Source organism: Salvelinus namaycush, chromosome 10, assembly GCF_016432855.1.
Source record: "Salvelinus namaycush isolate Seneca chromosome 10, SaNama_1.0, whole genome shotgun sequence".
Classification (NCBI taxonomy): domain Eukaryota; kingdom Metazoa; phylum Chordata; class Actinopteri; order Salmoniformes; family Salmonidae; genus Salvelinus; species Salvelinus namaycush.
This window is the reverse complement of record NC_052316.1, coordinates 20,891,923-20,914,497: the sequence shown is the minus strand read 5'-3', so window position 1 is coordinate 20,914,497 and position 22,575 is coordinate 20,891,923. Positions and strand designations below refer to the sequence as shown.

The 22,575-nt window shown below is 41.6% G+C and overlaps 1 protein-coding gene across 1 annotated transcript in view; it reads right to left on the bottom strand.

Moving 5' to 3' along the window:
• Window positions 1-1,662: 1,662 nt before the first annotated feature.
• LOC120055210 (ephrin type-B receptor 1-B-like) overlaps window positions 1,663-22,575 on the bottom strand; it is a 229,249-nt gene continuing 208,336 nt past the window's right edge. The window contains exons 16-19 of the mRNA XM_039003131.1: window positions 9,897-10,046; window positions 6,365-6,558; window positions 6,052-6,207; window positions 1,663-4,693 (exon numbers count right to left, since the gene is read on the bottom strand). Coding sequence (XP_038859059.1) covers window positions 4,585-4,693; window positions 6,052-6,207; window positions 6,365-6,558; window positions 9,897-10,046 — 609 coding nt within the window. The 3' untranslated portion in view covers window positions 1,663-4,584. The remainder of the gene's footprint in view (window positions 4,694-6,051; window positions 6,208-6,364; window positions 6,559-9,896; window positions 10,047-22,575) is intronic.

Sequence of the window (22,575 nt, the reverse complement as noted above, 5' to 3'; positions counted from 1 at the left end):
TCAACCCTAACCCTTACCCTACAGCAACCCTAACCCTAGCTTCATGTCCACACCACGGCTCAACCCTTACCCTAACCGTAACCCTAACCCTAGTCTAGATCGTATAGTTAGGGTAACTGTCCAATCAGCACCATCTATTGCAGTGAAGAACCACACATCCAATCTGTTGGATGACAGGTCCATTGTATGTTGCGAGGTCATTTCAATAATGTAATTTTGTATTCAAGATCTACAATATAACATTGTGGCCCTCATCATGTAACCAATCATTGTCAAGAGGGTTTTGTTAGCAACAGTTAGCTAATGGACAACTGAATAATCTTTTTGGATTTAACCAGTTCTCAAGGACGTGTCCTCCAGTAGGATAATCATAGCATGCTGCTCTCTCCCTTATTACTTGAACTAACTCTCTGGTTCCTGTTGCTGGTAATTACTTGAAATATTGATTGTGAAGTTAAAAGACAGTAATAAACACATGCAATTAAAAAGCAATAGTGAGGGGTTTGTCAATTAACTGTGTACTGGAATTCCCCTGAGTTCCCAGGAGTTCTAAGGAAAGATTAGAGAAACAGCCATTTGCCCACCTTGAATGTTGTTTTAAAAGTGGTTACCTAATTCATGTATAATGGCTCCTTCACCGGTAAATGATTAGCCAGCATTTTCATATGAAGCGATTAAAGTTAGCATATCAATTCACATTAAATGGATTTGTGCCACAGAAACTATAGCAACAAGATAATTACGACTATGAATAGTCATTAGAATGGGATAATTGACAATGGGTGTAGTTGTAGAAATGCAATTACAGTGAAGTGTAACCTCTCTTGTACGTCCTGACGCTGGGGATTCCATGTGAATTATAACGTGCCATGTTGATTAGGGCCGATACCCCAGCATGCTGTCCTTTAATGGGATTACTTTGATTAAGTACCTTGTTTAATTGAAGTGGGTGGGCAGAGCTGAGGGGGCAGCATGTTCCTAGAAGGAGTCATACTATAATATACAGTTATAAAGATTATGTATTTTGTTGTGTATGTTCCAAAGGCTTTTAGTTCAGGAGAATATTCAAGCACCAACCTAATATTGAAACATGGTTAAAATTGAACGTAAAATATTTTTTTGCATCCTGTGTCTTTGTGCTGTTGTTGAAGAAACATATACATTCAGTCCCATTTGAGACAAGAAATATGCCAAGTTTGAAATCCTGCCTCGGTTCGTGATACATTAAAACCGGCATTCCATATACAGCAAGATTACATCTGTGGGTCCCTACACTCTCATTCCATCCCTCTTAAAATCCCATGTCAAATGTGTGATATGAAACTTCAAATAATGTGGTTTTCTTATTGCATTTGGCCATTGTTTATTACCCTATGTTGGATACTGAAGCGTAAAGTCATTTCAGGACCTCTATCGCTCCCACACACTTGATGCTGAGGGTGTCAGCATCAGCAATACTTCACAAAGGGGTTTATTGAAACATAAAAGGCAAAAGTTGTATTCTAACTTCTCAATGTAATGTTTTTTCAAGGGCATGTTAACACAGGCTTGTATTTTCAACTGCATTCACGCTGTTCATTTGTTCTCCACAACTTACAATATCTCACGCAGACTGACAACCTTCCAGGGGAATACATCGACTGGCTTGATTGATTTGTCTTTATTGAGTGCATTTAATACAATATTTCTTCTCAGAAAGTTACAACTACAAACTCTGACATACTCAGCACAATAAACAAATTTGTAACTGTACAATGACACCCCCAAACAAATGAAAAGATCCCTCCTGGTTGTGTCAAGTCTTATTTACAGTAGGTTGGATGAGTGTGTCCGTTCTCATGCTGCTATGTTGTGGCTTTCCAGTCTCAGTCCAGAGACATGGCTGGAGAAAAGAGCCACCAGTGAGATGTCTTTGAAAATGGAAAGGGGCCGTTTCACAATGGCGTACTCTGAAAATGTAGGGAAAATCTGTGTCTTGATCCAAGCAATCTACTTTTTTTGACGAGCTGGAAATATCCCATTCCTCAAAATGTAGATAAATACTGATTTTGAAAACAGACAAACCCCCCCAAAAAATTGGAGAAAAATTTCTCAAAACACTCCAAAAACAGCAATATCCTGGGAGACAAGTTTGTTTAAGTGGCAGGAGTATAGGAGAGCAAGGGAGTGAAAGTTCGAGTTAGGGTTTGGGCTAGGAGGTTTCTTATCTGCTGGGGGATTACTTAAAGTGGCACAATTACAAGGGGAGGTGAAGTCAATGTGACAATTAAACAGTCTAGAAAGTCAGCAATACCACCATAAAGTATGTCCACTTGAATAAGGAATGCGTCCACTTAGGAATAGGAATCTCTAAGTTTGCCTCAATGAGTCTGGGAGTGTCTGCATTTGCTGTTGGACCTTGACTTTTAATGAGACTGTCTGAATTACAGAAAGGCACTTTAAATGCAGAACACAGATAAGAGACCTCACAATGTCAGACTACTTTCACATTCAGTGCAAGTTCTCCAACTTCTCCCAGCTTTCATCTTCAAAATAACAACACTTTTTCCAATTCCACCAGTCTATTACCCGAATCAGTGGAGTGAAGCTGAACACTAACGTTCAACAGCTACCAAATTACTATTATAAAAAGGAAAACTTGAATAAGGACAGCAACTTTTTATGTGTCCCCACAGAATGAACAGATGTCTAATTTAGAAAGACTTAAAATTACATAATGACACTTTCTTCTTCAAAGTCTCTGCTTGAATGCAGGTGATACAATACTCTCAGTATTATGTTATCCATTAGGTACTGTTGAGACAAATTTGGCGAAAGTGTTTTTGTAACACTTAACCTGATGGGCCCTGACATACAGTACAGTCTGCTCTGTTCAGTAATAACTCTTTGTTGCCACCAATAACTAACTGTGAGGGGTTACCATGACACTGCTGAAGACAGCTCCTACTGTGATAGTAGTTAGAGAGACAATGATTTGTAATGGAGATGGCAGTTACTCTGTACATAGCTTCACATGCAGTCTAAGGCCTGCTGAGCAAATATGCACACAAATGAACAGTAGACACTTTTCAAAAGGTATTATGTTAGAAGGCTCCCACTTGTTACCCTGTAATCCATCATATTTGAGCTGGGTAATGAATTTGATGCTTCAGTTCCAGCGTCTAGGTCCCCAGAAGAACACAGCCACCCTCTTCAAGCTATTAACCTGCACTGTTCCAACAGCCCCCATCATCACCACACATCATTATGAGCTGATCGCAAATAGATGATGTCTATCATTAGTAGATATCAACGTAATTAAAAAAGGAGAGGAAGTACAAGGCAATGAAATGTCAGAATTTGATAGGAGAATGACCGGTCTGTAACGATCAGGATTCCCCCAGGCGTTTTGAACCTCATTCCTGCCACTTAATGGCTTGGCGTGGGAGGAAGTCACCTGTGTTAATTAAAAGGTAGCTTTGCAAAGTCCATCCCTATTACTTATATTCCCACTCTCTCTGTCATAATAACAACAACCTTCACTGACTTACAACATGCTTTTGACACAATTCTTTAACGCGCCTCGAGTGGCCCAGAATCAACACAGCATAGTCAACCCAACATGTCAAGCTGGGAAAGATGTTCTGTTGTCATATTTGAAAAGGAACTGGAAATGGTAGGTAACGTTCTAGGGTAGTAGTGTGGTGAAAGCACAAAGCACTTGAGACTGTCAATACAACTTTCAGATTTCATATAACCTTCACTGTCCCTGTAACATTTTTTCTTACCCTGGGTATTCGATGCACAACACTAGACACTTACTGACTCTTGCAGTTGTATGGGTTCAATGTCAATCTGGTCTCTGAAAGCCTAAAACATTACAAAGAGATATCTTATATGTATATATAAACAGTGTATCCTTTATACAGAATCAGTCATGTCGGTCTTTACCCCATGGATCTGCCTCCTATTGGGAAGAACTTCCAAGTGCCTCCATAGAAAATAACCCTTCATGACTACAACAATCCTAAACTATTCAGGTGAAACTAGCTGTTATTGCAAAAAATGCAAGCATAAAATTAATATCCATATAGTATTTACAAATCATCTTCAATATGAAGATTCATTTAAATAAGAAGTCAATCTACTTGTTTTGATTTTAATATCTTTTTTGTATCTTTTTTAAAATTTGGGTGACACCGTTTGATGCTGTTCTTTGGCTAAGTCATCCCATTGATCCTCACATAAAGTAGCACAGGTTTTTTACATTTTATTTTTAGCACTTCAAGACCATCTGTCACGGCAAGCAAACAAACGCTCTTGCATTTCCACTTGCTCTATTCTTCAGCAAAAAATAAGCCAACTTGATAGACTGCCGTGATTGAACCAGTGAAGTTGTTCTGAGGCAGAATCTTCTCTTATATCCCTTTGTACCTTCAGTAGACTAGAGGGCAGGTATCTTTCCCTCTGGTCTTGAGAAAGTGTGTGTTGGGGGCGTGAATGTTGTTGTTAGATCAAGGCTAGTGTCTCCACCCTGGTGTATTCTTTAGGGTCATCAGGAGTTCTACTATGGGTTCCATGGTGGTGGTGGTGGCACCCCTGTAGTCAGGCCATGGAGTTGGGGGACTGGGCCATCTGGTCCCTCATAGACTGGACACTGCTCAGGATCTTCTTCTGATGGCCGGCCAGGGTCACTCCTATCCTCAACAGGTCTCTGACAAACAGGACGAACAGTGTCAACAACAAGGTTGAGAGATGGAGGTGTTCACAGTACAGTACCTCATGTCTGTGTGTTTTCTCTTGGATAGAATTATTGGGCTATGGATATTCTCATTGTCTATGTATTAGTACACGCACAAACAATCACACCATGCACAAAGACAATGGTACAATATTTTGTCTGCTTGAGGCAGAGCAGAAATACCAACATGTAGGGATGGTTTCCAGCGCAGTAAACAATGTGCCAGATACACTCCCTGCTAGAGATAAGCACAATATATTTTTACTGTTCCCATTCATATGGTAATACACTGTTCTATTTACAATGGTAAGCCCAGAATGAACACAATTGGTTGAGGACTGCTGGGAATTGTTGCTGACTTGTACAGTAGCAGTCAAATGGACAACAACAACCTCAAGGCCATCTATTTGATCAGTCTGAACAACCAGCAGGTTTACATTTATTGTTATGTGTCTTGTCATGGAGCCAGAACTAAGCGATTTCTCCTTAATGAGCCAGCTGCAAAGTCAAAATGTACTGTATTGTAAAAATTCAGGAAAACAAAAATGTCCTTTTTGGTCTGAATTTAAAATTAGGGTTAGGCATTAGGGTTAGCAGTGTGGCTAGGGTTAGGGTTAAAATCAAATGTTATGACTTTGTGGCTGTGCCAGCTAATGACCACTCTGCAGAGCTGCCTCCAGAACAAGATTCATGACAAAAAATGCTAACCTGCAAACAACCAAAGGAAAGCCAATCATTTGTCCTACTTTAAATAATTTGTATTCGTGCCACTATCAAACCAAAGTAATTAGTAAGACCTTGGCGACGTAGACCTATCCAGAGCTCTGAATGCCTGGTGGATTTGAAGCATGACAGTCCTGAGCTCCTATGGACATTTACTGAAGGGATTATTCCTGTGTCTGAGCCAGGAGCATGATTCCCATTATTCTGAGACAGCTTTTTGAAGGTGGATGTGTGACTGCAATGGCCTGTGTGGCTGGTTGGCTGTCTCAGTGAACCTGATTGAAAATTCATTCCAGCCTGCCCCATTACGCTACATCTAGAAGAGTGCAAATCTAATTATAGGGGGATAATACTTCTGAGACCTTCTGTAATCTGTGACAAATGAGTGTGTTGCGTGCGCCGTTTGCGTGTGTGTGCAGGCAGGTGTATGTATTCCATGACTGCTAGTGTAACACTTCTCAAAAAAGTAATATTGGGAACCATCTACCTGATCAAGGGCTGATCAAATATTCTATTGCTACAGTGGATAGTGATTGGAGGGTTTTACTGTTTGGTGACTCCTCATAAGATGGGGAAACTAGGTGGGATATGACGACGTCAGGACTTACTCAGAGGTGATCTGAGCCACCAGGGGTAAGGAGGTGAAGCCGGACCCCAGAAAGGTGTCTCTGTACTGGCCCATCTTGATGGCATCTAGCCAGTCCTCCACAGAGGTGAAGGTGGTGAAGTCTGGAATGGAGCGGCCCAGCAGGGGCTGAGAAGGCCTGTGGAGAAAAAGAGAGGAGAGGGATGAAACGGTGAAGGGATGTGGTACAGGAGAGGGGAGTGTTTCAGTAATAAGTGTTTCAGTAATATGGTTTGTGTGCTATGAAGGTGCTGCACGTGTTTGGTTGAGAGTCAAACCAGTTTTTACAGACGTACACTGCAGTGATGGTGGCCACAGCTTTGAGGCTGGTAGGGTTGCGCATCATTTTGTCCAGCGTATTGACGATGTCAGGGAATTTGGGCCGGGCGTTTCTGTCTTTCTGCCAGCAGTCCAGCATCAGCTGGTGTAGTGCTGTGGGGCAGTCCATGGGAGGGGGCAGACGGTAGTCCTGCTCTATGGCATTGATCACCTGTACCAGGAGGAGAGGAGAAAGAGATGTCACATTTAAAGAGAGGAAAGGAAGGAAAAAGAGAGGGACATAGTAGACTACACTGGGAGACTGAGAATCAAAAGGACACCCTGAGAACCTAGACTACAGGGACGGACAAAGGTGTTGGTTTGAACACATTGTTTGACAGCGAAACATACATATGAAACACAAATCTAATATGGAAAATGTCCATTGTGGTTCTAAACAATGGAAGAGTTCATAACCAATTGACAAAGGTTTTTGATGTGCTATATGTTTCAAGACACCTGCAACTGAACTGCTTCCAGATTGGAGGTTTCAGAACACCATAACAGAGCAGTGGATGCCCGCTCTAATAGGATTTCATTGGCACACTTCCAATGATACCATCATATCCAATTTAAGCTTCCTTACAGCTTGTCACTGCTTGTGTAAGACCTAGCTTTGTGTTTGTGTAAACACTAGCTGTAAGGAGGGGAAAGATACACCGAATACAATGTGCAAAGTTTTGTTCAACTTCACAGAAATGTGCACTCTTTGTGACCCAGGTATCTTCACTCTACATCCAAATCTGTCAATCAAAGTTTACAGTAACATCCCATTTGATTAATCTATTTTCTCTATCCATACGATCCTCAGCAGATTTTCTCTGGTCTCTGTGTTGCAGCTGAACTTCAGGCAGAACAACGGATACCACAGCTGATAATTGCTTTCAAAAACAGGACGGTCTGAAGGGATTTTGATATATCTCCGTTCCCTGATTTCTCTTTTATCAGAGAGAGGGTGGTCTCTCCAGACAGCCGTCAATCACCACAGCATAAAAGAAGAGACAGCTTTGCTATAGAAACCGGCAGGAGCCAGCTTCCTTGTGGGGGCTTGGGCCTGATTGCTTGTAAAATAAAAAAAAAGGAGAGAGTGGGAATTTAATGAACTATATACCGAGAGCTGGTCTGTGTTAAGAAATCTTTCCCCGCCCCTGACTATTCAACCTTGATTGCAGGAGAGTGGCAGGCAAGAGAGTTGCTGTCTGGGAATTCACTACGGGAGATCTCGTTAGTGTCTGAGGTAGGACTGTTGCAAATGGGAAGCAGTGCTTTCAACAATAATCTTCTTTACCTATAATCCTTCAGCATCTCTAGGTGGGTTACTCCAAGGATTTACAGAGTGCTGCACTGGTGGAGACTGCAGTGCCACTACACGGGCTCTGAATAAAAACTGCACACAACTACAGAGTCTGGCAGACAGACAGATCCACAACAATTCAGTAGTGTAATATTTGTGATGGAGATTTGAGGAGACCAGTGGTAAGTGTTAGTTTGATATAAAACGAGTATGAATATGAAATCCAGTGTCAATACAGACAAAAGCTCATTAGCAGACACCCATAATGACATCCTTAAATGAAATAATGAGCTCTGTATCATGGTATTCTCAATGTTTTTAATGCAGTCACATACAGTGCACTCAAAGTATTCACACCCCTTGACTTTTTCCACATTTTGTTGTGTTACAGTCTGAATGAAAAATGTAATAAATTGAGATTTTGTGTCACTGGCCTACACACAAAACCCCATGATGTCAAAGTGGATTTTTTTTTTTATACATTTTTACAAATTAATAAAAAATGTAAAGCTGAAATGTCCTGAGTCAGTAAGTATTCAACCACTTTGTTATAATAAGTTCAGGAGTACAAATGTGCTAAACAAGTCACATAATAAGTTGTATGGACTTACTCTATGTGCAATAATAGTGTTTAACATGATTTTTGAATGACTACCACATCTCTGTACCCCACACATACAATTATCTGTAAGTCCCTCAGTCAAGCAGTGCATTTCAATCACAAATTCAACCAAAGACCAGGGAGGTTTTCCAATGCTTCGCATAGAATATGGCAATGGAAAAAAATGCAGTTATTGAATATGCCTTTGAGCATGGTGAAGTTATTAGTTACACTTTGGATAGTGTATAAATACACCCAGTCACTACAAATACACGTGTCCTTCCAAACTCAGTTTTTGGAGAAGAAGGAAACTGCTCAGGGATTTCACCATTTAAAACAATTAGAGTTTAATGGCTGTGATAGGAGAAAACTGAGGATGGATCAACAGTATTGCAGTTACTCCACCATACTAACGTAAATGACAGAGTGAAAAGAAGGAAGCCTGTCTTGTTTGCAATAAGGCACTAAAGTAAAACTGCAAAAAACGTGACAAAGAAATTGACTATGTCCTGAATGCAAAGCGTTATGTTTGGGGCAAATCCAAAAACACATCACTGAGTACTACTCTTCATATTTTCAAGCATGGTGGTGGCTGCATCATGTTATGGGTATGCTTGTCATCGGCAAGGACAGTTTTTTTTTTTTTTTACATAAAAAGAAACGGACTAAAGCTAAGTACGGGCAAAATCCTAGAGGAAAACCTGTTTCAGTCTGCTTTGAAACAGACACTGTGTTACGGCTCTCGTTTGTAGAAGGAAGAGTGGACCAAGGCGCAGCATGGTAGGCGTACATCGTCTTTTTATTGATGACCCCAAAACAAAATAACAAAGACAAAAAAACGAAAGCGCACAGTTCTGTAAGGCTAAGAAACTATACAGAAAACAAGATCCCACAAAACCCAAAAGGAAAAGGACAACTTATATATGATCCCCAATCAGAGACAACGATAGACAGCTGTCTCTGATTTGGAACCACACATGGCCAAAAACAAAGAAATAGAAAACATAGACTTTCCCACCCGAGTCACACCCTGACCTAACCAAACATAGAGAATAATAAGGATCTCTAAGGTCAGGGCGTGACACACTGGGAGACAAATTCACCTTTCAGCAGGACAATAACCAAAAACACAAGGCCAAATATACACTGGAGTTGCTTACCAACATGACATTCAATGTTCCTGAGTGGCTTAGTTACAGTTTTGACTTAAATCGGCTTGGCAAGATTTTTAAATGGCTGTCAAGCAATGATCAAGAACCAACTTGACAGAGATTGAAGAATTGTTAAAAGAATAATGTGCAAAGCTATTCGAGACTTACCCAGAAAGAATAGCAGCTGTAATTACTGCACATATATTGACTCAGGGGTGTGAATACTTATGTAAATTAGATATTTCTGTATGTCATTTTCAATAAATTTGCAAAAGTGTAAAAAAACATGTTTTCACTTTGTCATTATGCGGTATTGTGTGTAGATTGCTGAGAAAAAAACTAATATTTAATCAATTTTGAATTCAGGCTGTAACACAACAAAATGTGTAATACGGAAAGGGGTATGAATACTTTCTGAAGGCACTGTATCTATTAATACTGCAAGGAAGTTGTATAATACTCACGTCCTGGTTGCTCATGTCCCAGTACGGCCGCTCGCCAAATGACATCACCTCCCACATGACGATGCCGTAGCTCCACACGTCGCTGGCTGAGGTGAACTTCCTGTAGGCAATGGCCTCAGGGGCTGTCCATCTCACCGGGATCTTCCCTCCCTGGGGGGAGAGACAAAGACAAGGAAGAAAGAGAGGGAAATGTTTTAGACTGTAATCTTGTGTCTCTACACTGGCTGGTTTGACATGACATTTGACAGTTTCCTGCTTTTTAAGGCCAAGGCCAAACTGTAATAGCCAAAGACGAATGGAGAACCATATCTGTGAGCTTCCTCTTACAAATACACTGAAATCACCCCACCAATCAGAGTATTTATTCAAAACCTACAATCTCCATATCAAAAACATATGCAATGGACTTATTAAAACCAAGCTATTTATATAGCATTAAACATTCTTTTGGAAAACCTTCTTTTTTTTTTATCACATGCTGACTATACAGTGGGGCAAAAAAGTATTTAGTCAGCCACCAATTGTGCAAGTTCTCCCACTTAAAAAGATGAGAGAGGCCTGTAATTTTCATCATAGGTACACTTCAACTATGACAGACAAAATGAGAAAAAAAAATCCAGAAAATCACATTGTAGGATTTTTAATGAATTTATTTGCAAATTATGGTGGAAAATAAGTATTTGGTCAATAACAAAAGTTTCTCAATACTTTGTTATATACCCTTTGTTGGCAATGACAGAGGTCAAACGTTTTCTGTAAGTCTTCACAAGGTTTTCACACACTGTTGCTGGTATTTTGGCCCATTCCTCCATGCAGATCTCCTCTAGAGCGGTGATGTTTTGGGGCTGTTGCTGGGCAACACGGACTTTCAACTCCCTCCAAAGATTTATGGGGTTGAGATCTGGAGACTGGCTAGGCCACTCCAGGACCTTGAAATGCTTCTTACGAAGCCACTCCTTCGTTGCCCGGGTCCCCCCGTGTGGTTCTGGGATTTTTGCTCACCGTTCTTGTGATCATTTTGACCCCACGGGGTGAGATCTTGCGCGGAGCCCCAGATCGAGGGAGATTATCAGTGGTCTTGTATGCCTTCCTTTTCCTAATAATTGCTCCCACAGTTGATTTCTTCAAAACAAGCTGCTTACCTATTGCAGATTCAGTCTTCCCAGCCTGGTGCAGGTCTACAATTTTGTTTCTGGTGTCCTTTGACAGCTCTTTGGTCTTGGCCATAGTGGAGTTTGGAGTGTGACTGTTTGAGGTTGTGGACGGGTGTCTTTTATACTGATAACATCCTCAAACAGGTGCCATTAACCTCTAACACCTCCCAAACCCGGATCCGGGAGCACCCCCATCAGTAGAAAAGCTACTAGCATAGCCTAGCATAGCGTCACAAGTAAATACTAGCATCTAAATATCATTAAATCACAAGTCCAAGACACCAGATGAAAGATACACATCTTGTGAATCCAGACATCATTTCTGATTTTTTAAATGTTTTACAGGGAAGACACAATATGTAAATCTATTAGCTAACCACGTTAGCAAAAGACACCATTTTTTTTACTCCACCAGTTTTTTACTCCATCAGTAGCTATCACAAATTCGACCAAATAAAGATATAAATAGCCACTAACCAAGAAACAACTTCATCAGATGACAGTCTGATAACATATTTATTGTATAGCATATGTTTTGTTAGAAAAATGTGCATATTTCAGGTATAAATCATAGTTTACCATTGCAGCCACCATCACAAATCTCACCAAAGCGACTAGAATAACTACAGAGAGCAACGTGTATTACCTAATTACTCATCATAAAACATTTCTTAAAAATACACAGCGTACAGCAATTGAAAGACACAGATCTTGTGAATCCAGACAATATTTCAGATTTTCTAAGTGTTTTACAGCGAAAACACAATATAGCGTTATATTAGCTTACCACATGTGCAAACATCACCCCAGCATTGATTCAAGGCGAAAAGAGCGATAACGTATAAACCACCAAAATATATTACTTTTTTCACTAACCTTCTCAGAATTCTTCAGATGACAGTCCTGTAACATCATATTACACAATGCATATAGAGTTTGTTCGAAAATGTGCATATTTAGCGGCACAAATCGTGCTTATAGAATGAGAATAGTGTCCAAATACTCAAGCAATCTGTCCGGCGCCATCTTGGAAAGGCACCTATTCTTATCGAAAACTATTCATAAACTTGACTAAAAAAATACAGGTTGGACAGCAATTGAAAGACAAATTAGTTCTTAATGCAATCGCTGAATTACATTTTTAAAATTAACGTTACTGCGCAATACAGGGTGCGATAAAGCAAGGCTACACTGCAAGTAATGGCATCTTATGCATTTGACTTTTTTCAACAGAACAATGAATTATCAGCATAAATAGTTCTTACTTTTTGATGACCTCCCATCAGAATCTTGGGATAGGTGTCCTTTGTCCAAAAGAATCGTTGCTGGGTTGGAGAAAGTCATCTTCCACGTTGCAATTAGCAGTAAACAATGGCATGCGAGAGAGAGATACCCAACTTCCTACAACGTCAGAAAATGAAATACCCGAAAATCGCAATATACTGACATAAACTGATATAAATCGGTTTAAAATAACAAGATTATGATGTCTTTAAAGCCTATATCGAATAAAAACAGAGCCGGATATATCTAGGAGCTAAAACGGGAGCTTCTAAAACGACATGCCAAGGTCCTCACTGCGTCAGAGCGAAGAGTCAAAAGAGGGGACCCTTTGATTCCAATCAATTTATAGACATTTGGATCTGCCTAGAGACTCCATTTCAAGGCCCTCTATTCGCTGACACCCAGGGGAAGGCGTATGCAGTGCATCTCAACCAATAGAAGACAGGCAGAGTTATACACAGGTCTGAGAACAGGTTGGAAAAATCTGCATTCTCAACTCCACATAGGGAAATTGCAGTCCAGTTCTGTTTCACGCACAGACATAATTCAAACGGTTTTAGAAACTAGAGAGTGTTTTCTATCCAATAGTAATAATAATATGCATATTGTACGAGCAAGAATTGAGTACGAGGCAGTTTAATTTGGGAACTCATTTTAACAAAGTCGAAATGGCGCCCCCATAGGCTCAAGAAGTTAATACAGGTAACGAGTGGAGGACAGAGGAGCCTCTTAAAGAAGAAGTTACAGGTCTGTGAGAGCCAGAAATCTTGCTTGTTTGTAGGTGACCAAATACTTAATTTCCACCATAATTTGCAAATAAATTCATTAAAAATCCTACAACGTGATTTTCTGGATTTTTTTTTCTCATTTTGTCTGTCATAGTTGAAGTGTACCTATGATGAAAATTACAGGCCTCTCTCATCTTTTTAAGTGGGAGAACTTGCACAATTGGTGGCTGACTAAATACTTTTTTGCCCCACTGTATTTATTTGAAAAAAAGATTAGTTATGAGTGTACCAACAACACTGGCTCACCATGCAATTCTTTTCATTAACATTGATGAACGATGCTCATTACATATTTCCCACCATGCATACAGGACACCCTGGGGGGATTTCTCTTACAACTCCTGGAAGAGTGTACTCTTAACAGCACCAAAAGCCCTGGACGTGTACGCTTTTGGATAAGCCTGATTCCAAAGGAACTGCAGGCTTACACATCCCTCCTCCGGATCTAGCTACATGCTCTACAGGGAACATATTTATGAGTGTGTGCTGTTAGAGAAGCACATTGGGCTGATGGTGGATCCCATCTATTGGAGACAGTTGAATTAAAGACCTCTGTAAGCTGGACTGAAAGTCATGAAGCTCAAGTCCTGTTCTGATTGTTCTGGGCAGAGAGTCTTGGGGTTGAAAAGCCTGTGCTGTGAATTCACAGGACTGAGAGAAAACCCCTGATGAGTGTTAAGCAGGGAAACCTCCAGCAGTAATATTCACATGCCATCAACAGCTAAATGGACCTGATGCTTACAAGTCAGTTGTTGATTCAAGAATAACATATGTATTACTAAGGATCTATTTTAGAAGGAAGGTTTTTGATGTGGAAGTGTATTCAGTGTGACAACATGAGAAAGTAACCATTGTTCAGAAGCATGCCTTGAATCAGACTCTCAGTTCTTGTGCATTTCATTTACAGCGCTTTGAGACACTTTCCCTCTGTGTGTTCTTTGACTCCTGGAGGCAAGCTCAGATGTCTCTTCCACAACAGAAGAAAGGAATGCTACAGCATCAAAAATACTACAAATCCCAGTATTTCCTGCTGAATGTACTATGCTTCAATGGTTAGCTCGTTTGAGGCCGCATTGCAGATCCCCTATAATTAACGCTATGGGGGAGGCAGCCAAACCGCAGGTTTTTAATAAAGCAAATTGTTGAAATGCAGAGGAAAACAAAAGGCTTGGCTCACTGTATATTTATAATGAATAGAGTCGACTTTCTCTCTCTACCCAATAAAAACTGCGAGAAGAGAGAATTCCCTCAGGGAAACAAGGAAATTATGAAACTTAAAAGTGTTGACAGTATTACAGTAAGGTCTATAGTCAACAAAGCGTCAGAGCTCCAGACACTGTGTGATGTCTAGTGTAAGGAGTGGAGAAGGCATAATGAATGAAGAGAGATAGTGTAGGGAGTGGAGAAGGCATAATGAATGAAGAGAGATAGTGTAGGGAGCGGTGAAAGGCATAAGGAATAGAGAGAGATAGTGTAGGGAGTGGTGAAAGGCATAAGGAATAGAGAGAGATAGTGTAGGGGGTGGTGAAAGGCATAATGAATGAAGAGAGATAGTGTAGGGAGTGGAGAAAGGCATAAGGAATAGAGAGATAGTGTAGGGAGTGGTGAAAGGCATAAGGAATGGAGAGAGACAGTGTGAGTGGAAAAAGGCATACTGAATGGAAAGAGATAGGAGCCTTTATTAATTTTACAGTACAACTACTGATATCATTAAAAGCTGCTGTGTTTTGGTACTGCGTGTTGGTTACACCATGACTGTTACTTAAATGAATGACAAGAATTACATGTAATAATTTATTGAAGTATTTGAAATGGATCTTCTTTTCTTTTTGAGGGGTATGCTAACCTACATACAACACATACAGAAACAACCGCTCTCCTGTATCTCTCCATAGCACAAATACAGGTAACCCTCTCTCCTGTATCTCTCCCTAGCACAAACACAGGGAAACCTTTCTCCTGTATCTCTCCCTAGCACAAACACAGGCAAACCTTTCTCCTGTATCTCTCCCTAGCACAAACACAGGCAAACCTTTCTCCTGTATCTCTCCCTAGCACAAACACAGGCAAACCTTTCTCCTGTATCTCTCCCTAGCCCAAACACAGGCAAACCTTTCTCCTGTATCTCTCCCTAGCACAAACACAGGCAACCCTCTCTCCCTCTGTTTCCTTTCCTCTCCTTCACTCTCATGCACGCACGCACACACACACACACACACACACACACACAATCTTCATGTAGTATGCATTTACACACATACACTGCTCAAAAAAATAAAGGGAACACTTAAACAACACAATGTAACTCCAAGTCAATCACACTTCTGTGAAATCAAACTGTCCACTTAGGAAGCAACACTGATTGACAATAAATTTCACATGCTGTTGTGCAAATGGAATAGACAAAAGGTGGAAATTATAGGCAATTAGCAAGACACCCCCAAAAAAGGAGTGATTCTGCAGGTGGTGACCACAGACCACTTCTCAGTTCCTATGCTTCCTGGCTGATGTTTTGGTCACTTTTGAATGCTGGTGGTGCTCTCACTCTAGTGGTAGCATGAGACAGAGTCTACAACCCACACAAGTGGCTCAGGTAGTGCAGTTCATCCAGGATGGCACATCAATGCGAGCTGTGGCAAAAAGGTTTGCTGTGTCTGTCAGCGTAGTGTCCAGAGCATGGAGGCGCTACCAGGAGACAGGCCAGTACATCAGGAGACGTGGAGGAGGCCGTAGGAGGGCAACAACCCAGCAGCAGGACCGCTACCTCCGCCTTTGTGCAAGGAGGTGCACTGCCAGAGCCCTGCAAAATGACCTCCAGCAGGCCACAAATGTGCATGTGTCAGCATATGGTCTCACAAGGGGTCTGAGGATCTCATCTCGGTACCTATTGGCAGTCAGGCTACCTCTGGCGAGCACATGGAGGGCTGTGCGGCCCCACAAAGAAATGCCACCCCACACCATGACTGACTCATCGCCAAACCGGTCATGCTGGAGGATGTTGCAGGCAGCAGAACGTTCTCCACGGCGTCTCCAGACTCTGTCACGTCTGTCACATGTGCTCATGTGCTCAGTGTGAACCTGCTTTCATCTGTGAAGAGCACAGGGCGCCAGTGGCGAATTTGCCAATCTTGGTGTTCTCTGGCAAATGCCAAACGTCCTGCACGGTGTTGGGCTGTAAGCACAACCCCCACCTGTGGACGTCGGGCCCTCATACCACCCTCATGGAGTCTGTTTCTGACCGTTTGAGCAGACACATGCACATTTGTGGCCTGCTGGAGGTCATTTTTCAGGGCGCTGGCAGTGCACCTCCTTGCACAAAGGCGGAGGTAGCGGTCCTGCTGCTGGGTTGTTGCCCTCCTACGGCCTCCTCCACGTCTCCCGATGTACTGGCCTGTCTCCTGGTAGCGCCTCCATGCTCTGGACACTACGCTGACAGACACAGCAAACCTTTTTGCCACAGCTCGCATTGATGTGCCATCCTGGATGAACTGCACTACCTGAGCCACTTGTGTGGGTTGTAGACTCTGTCTCATGCTACCACTAGAGTGAGAGCACCGCCAGCATTCAAAAGTGACCAAAACATCAGCCAGGAAGCATAGGAACTGAGAAGTGGTCTGTGGTCACCACCTGCAGAATCACTCCTTTTTTGGGGGTGTCTTGCTAATTGCCTATAATTTCCACCTTTTGTCTATTCCATTTGCACAACAGCATGTGAAATTTATTGTCAATCAGTGTTGCTTCCTAAGTGGACAGTTTGATTTCACAGAAGTGTGATTGACTTGGAGTTACATTGTGTTGTTTAAGTGTTCCCTTTATTTTTTTGAGCAGTGTATAACGTAAGCTCATAAATCTGCCACAGCAAATCATAAATAGTAATGTGAAGCCTAACCAGATTACTTTGTTTTTCCAATCTTCAAGGATAAATTAGACTATTAATACGGCAGAGGGGTGATGAAAAATGCATTTCATGCCAGCCGGCATAATTTGGTTTATGATCCCATTGGGTGAAGAGAATGGCACTTATTCTGTAAAAAAATACAACTCCAGGGGTATCGAGGGCTGGCTTTTCCCATCTCACATTCTTGTTTTTATAGTACAGTTAAACCCAAATCAATATGGCCCTACTCCAGATATGTATCATTGGGACATTTCAGCAAAGCAGGCTTTTCCCCTCCGTCTCCAGTGACTGTCATCCCTTTTTAAAGCCAAGTGGGTTTCACACTGTCAAAACCATGAGGATATTTATCTACATTGTAGGAAGCAGGGAAACCCTGCATTAATGGCAATTTATGTAAAGGTTGTTCTCCTCCTTTTCATCCGAAAAGGAGGAGTAGTGAGGGAACCAAGGCGCAGCGGGTTGTGAACACATAATTTATTTAAAGACAAGACGAAAAAACACGAACTTCACTATAACTAACAAAACAACAAACGGAGTAGACAGACCTGGACGACGAACTTACATTAAACACGAAGAACGCACGAACAGGGAAAATAGACTACACAAAATGACGATGTACAAAAACAAACCGAACAGTCCCGTATGGTGCGACAAACACTGACACAGGAGACAACCACCCACAATGAACACTGTGAAACAACCTACCTAAATATGACTCTCAATTAGAGGAACGCAAAACACCTGCCTCTAATTAAGAGCCATACCAGGCAACCCTTAAACCAACATAGAAACAGAAAACATAGAATGCCCACCCAAACTCACGTCCTGACCAACTAACACATACAACAAACTAACAGAAATAGGTCAGGAACGTGACAATTTAGAGAGCAGTACAAGTTATATTGATATTTTCTGGAAAAACAGTTTGTGGAAACACACTAGGTAGATACGCATTGATACAGTACAAACAGGAATAGGAACTAATTATCACGTATACCTCCCTAACATAAAGCATTCCCATGGTTACAGCATTACTAATGCTCTAACTTATTTAAATATTGACAAACTTACTCTATATTTGTGTCAATATTGAGCTGTTGAAGTCACATACTGCACAAGGGACAAGGAGCTTGGCTTAGATAGAGTTCATTTAACGTATCATCTTTGACCTATGAAGGACTGGACATAAATTATTAGATGAGAAAATGTAAATGGTGAGCCACCCACTGTGCAGTTCTGGTGCTCTTTGATAGCTTGTTCTGTACAGCTTTGGGCCTCTACATTCTCTACTGTCTCAACTCTCTCACTCCCCATGATGTGTGTGACATTTACAAAGGCCTAAAAGTCACTGCACACACTCACACTACAAATCTCCCCTACAAAGGTGAGTAAAAGAGCCCCTCATGGCCAAAGCCATCAATCAGGTTTGTTATAATATGAGTATAATATGTGATATAAACAATTAGCAATTAGATTGTATGTATCCCTCGTGCAATTCCTCAGTGAAATCGAACATGCTTTTCAATTAGTAATCTTACTGCCAATGGGTTGCAGTCAGCAACTTAAAGACTGTGGTTGGAAGTAGGAGAAATGCTTTACCTCTCCAATAGCTGTTTGTTTGTTTTTATCAGGTGCGGTTAAGAAATAATCTTTTCACCTCAAAAAGCCCTTTCAGAGCCAACCAACAGAACATTGGCTGGAGAACTGGAATTAAAAGGGCAAGCAAACAGAAAGAAATCAATTATGTTGTTTAGCAGTGCAGTCTGAGGCGCTCAGGGCAGAGCTCGTTAGGTGAAAAGGGTGACCCCAGCCCAGATAGCTCTGTTTCCCATTTCAAACAGCAGTGGAGCAGCTCAGCTCTGTAATGGAAACAGCTAGCCTGTTGGCCAGGTTCGTTTCTCATGTTGAGTTGGGATATGATGAGAAACTGAAGCATTGGAGCTACCCCTGCCATATTTGTCACATCAAACCCATCTTATAGGAGAGAGAGCTCATTTACAGTGGTTGTTCCTTTAAAAGTTGCAGCGTACTGCAGCACAGCTTGCATGGTGCAGCAGAATTCAATGGCACATTATTTAAGTGTCAGCCATAGTAACCATTAAAGCTAGTTAGTGCTAGTTTGACCACCAGAGAGCATCTTTGAGAAGCATTTGATAGTCTTCAATAGTGGCTGTACTAGAGAATTTAAAACCCTTTTTTTTGTAAGAACATAGTCTATGGGACTAATTTTAAGACATTTTGATTAATATTATGGTGTTTCTATTCCAAGAAAAACAGAAAACCCTCAGGGTTTCCGTTAGGATGGAACGGAAAATATGGAGCTGTACAACGTGACGATCGGGAGTAGGCTACAGTACTAAGAGCTTAACATTTCCACACCCTCATTGTATAATTGTAGTCTAACCAATACCCAAATGGAGATTTAGTGAAAATAAAAATCTCATTGATTTATCAAGACCAGTCCCCATGCTTGTCTCAGAGCAGCGCGAAACGGTGCTAAAATAGTGATCACAGCAGGTAGGCTATTGCTTCAAATCCTGTTGCTTCTAATTTCAATATGCTCTTTAAATAAATAAGACCTACACCATTTTTAACAGCACATTAATCAACACTAGTGAGACTCATGTCGCCTACGGTAGGCCTACAGTATATCGGATTTGTATTTTTTTTATGACGTGACCGACAATAATTACATATGGGTCTCCCGGGGGCAGCCGGCACAGTTATCGAACCTACATCTGTAGCAACGCATTTTGCACTGCGATGCAGTCTCTTAGACAGCTGCGCCAATCAGGAGGGCTATTATAATACTCTACATGGTGTCCAGGTCAGGATAACCAAAACATTTCTTTATTAAAGACTATCAGAAAGAATGTTGGTACTTATTTATTTTGATCCAAAGCCACGAATGAGTGAGTCACTCAGCTTTATGTAGGTGCCGGGCTATATGACTGTGCCGTCAACTTGATAATACTGTATATAACGATATTTTGGAGGTTATTTTGTTATCAAAAAAACGAAAGTGAGCGATTGTAATCTGAATAAAGGCCAAAATAATAATTATGTTTTTAGAGGGAGAGAAACGCTGAGCCAATTGAGCGCCGCCCTATGGGACTCCCAATCAAGTTTATTTGTCACGTGCACCGAATACAGTGAAATGCTTACTTACAGGCTCTAACAAACAGTGAAATTTTGAAGTAAAAAAATTGGTATTAGGTGAGCAATGGATAAGTAAAGAAATAAAAACAACAGTAAAAAGACAGTAAGAAATAACAGTAGCGAGACTATATACATTAGCGAGGCTATAACAATAGCGAGGCTATATACAGGCACCGGTTAGTCGGGCTAATTGAGGTAGTATGTACATGTAGGTATGGTTAAAGTGACTATGCATATATGATAAACAGAGAGTAGCAGTAGCGTAAAAGAGGGGTTGGCGGGTGGTGGGTGGCGGTACACAATGCAGATAGTCCGAGTAGCCAATGTGCGGGGGCATCGGTTAGTCAGGCTAACTGAGGTAGTATGTACATGTAGGTACGGTTAAAGTGACTATAAATATATGATAAACAGAGAGTAGCAGCAGTGTAAAAGAGGGGTTTGGGGTTGAGGGGACACACAACGCAAATAGTCTGGGTAGCCATTTGATTACCTGTTCAGGAGTCATATGGCCAGGGGGTAAAAGCTGATGAGAAGCCTTTTGGTCCTAGACTTGGCGCTCCGGTACCGCTTGCCATGCGGTAGTAGAGAGAACAGTCTATGACTGGGGTGGCTGGGGTCTTTGACAATTTTTAGGGCCTTCCTCTTCCTCTGACACCACCTGGTGTAGAGGTCCTGGATGGCAGGCAGCTTAGCCCCAGTGATGTACTGGGCCGTACGCACTAACCTGTAGTGCCTTGCAGTCGGAGGCCAAGCAGTTGCCGTACCAGGCAGTGATGCAACCAGTCAGGATGCTCTCAATGTTGCAGCTGTAGAACCTTTTGAGGATCTGAGGACCCATGCCAAATCTTTTTAGTTTCCTGAGGGGGAATAGGCTTTGTCGTGCCCTCTTCACGACTGTCTTGGTGTTTGGACCATTCTAGTTTGTTGGTGATGTGGACACCAAGGAACTTGAAGCTCTCAACCTGCTCCACTACAGCCCCGTCGATGAGAATGGGGACGTGCTCGGTCCTCCTTTTCCTGTAGTGCACAATCATCTCCTTAGTCTTGGTTAAATTGAGCGATAGGTTGTTATTCTGGCACCACCCGGCCAGGTCTCTGACTTCCTCCCTATAGGCTGTCTCATCATTGTCGGTAATCAGGCCTACCACTGTTGTGTCGTCTGCAAACTTAATGATGGTGTTGGAGTCGTGCCTGGCCAAGCAGTCATGGGTGAACAGGGAGTACAGGAAGGGACTGAGCATGCACCCCTGGGATACTCCAGTGTTGAGGATCAGCGTGGCAGATGTGTTGCTACCTACCCTCACCACCCTGGGGGCGGCCGTCTGGAAGTCCAGGATCCAGTTGCAGAGGGAGGTGTTTAGTCCCAGGATACTTAGCTTAGTGATGAGCTTTGAGGGTACTATGGTGTTGAACGCTGAGCTGTAGTCAATGAATAGCATTCTCACGTAGGTGTTCCTTTTGTCCAGGTGGGAAAAGGCAGTGTGGAGTGCAATAGAGATTGCATGATCTGTGGATCTGTTTGGGTGGTATGCAAATTGGAGTGGGTCTAGGGTTTCTGGGATAATGGTGTTGAGGTGAGCAATCACGGTTGGATGTGATACGTAATAATAATAATACGTTTTGTTGTATTATTTGTTTTGTCTTTTCTGGTGGATTAAACTGAAATTGCAACCAATCACGGTCAGTTGTGATACAGTCAACCCAACTAAGAAATACATTTGACGATAGAATTCTCCCCCTACCCTCCTAGGCAAGTCTATTGTCCAGCTACCTGCTAATAGCCATTATGGCGCTATACAACGTGACCGTGTGTGTTTGAAGGAGTATTTTCCAGTAAGCAACAATTTGTTTACCTTCATTATGAATTTTGTTCCAATATTTATTTAATTTAGTGATATTTATTCCCATAGTAACTCATTATGGATCCATAACTAAATAAACATCTGTATTTTGAAAGAGTATTTTTATCATCATTTTATTATTGAAAGCATAAAGATGCTGATGAAGAAATACAGTACTGTACAGTATATGCTTTATCCTGTCACGGCCGTCTGTTGAAGAAGGTGTGGACCAAAGCGCAGCGTGGTAAGTGTTAATGTTTTTTTTATTAAAACTGGACACTGAGACAAAATCACCAAAAATAGAACAACACGAAAACAGTTCTGTCTGGTGCAGACACAAAACAGAAAACATTGAAAAATGAACATAGAATGCCCACCCAAATCACACCCTGACCAAACCAAAATAGAGACATAAAAAGCTCTCTGCGGTCAGGGCGTGACATATCCAACATTTTGCGGTTGCATGAGGTCGCCCACACGCAGCTTTATGTAGGTGCCGAGGCTATATGACTGTGCCATCAACTTGATTATTTAGCAGACATCACTTGCTTATAT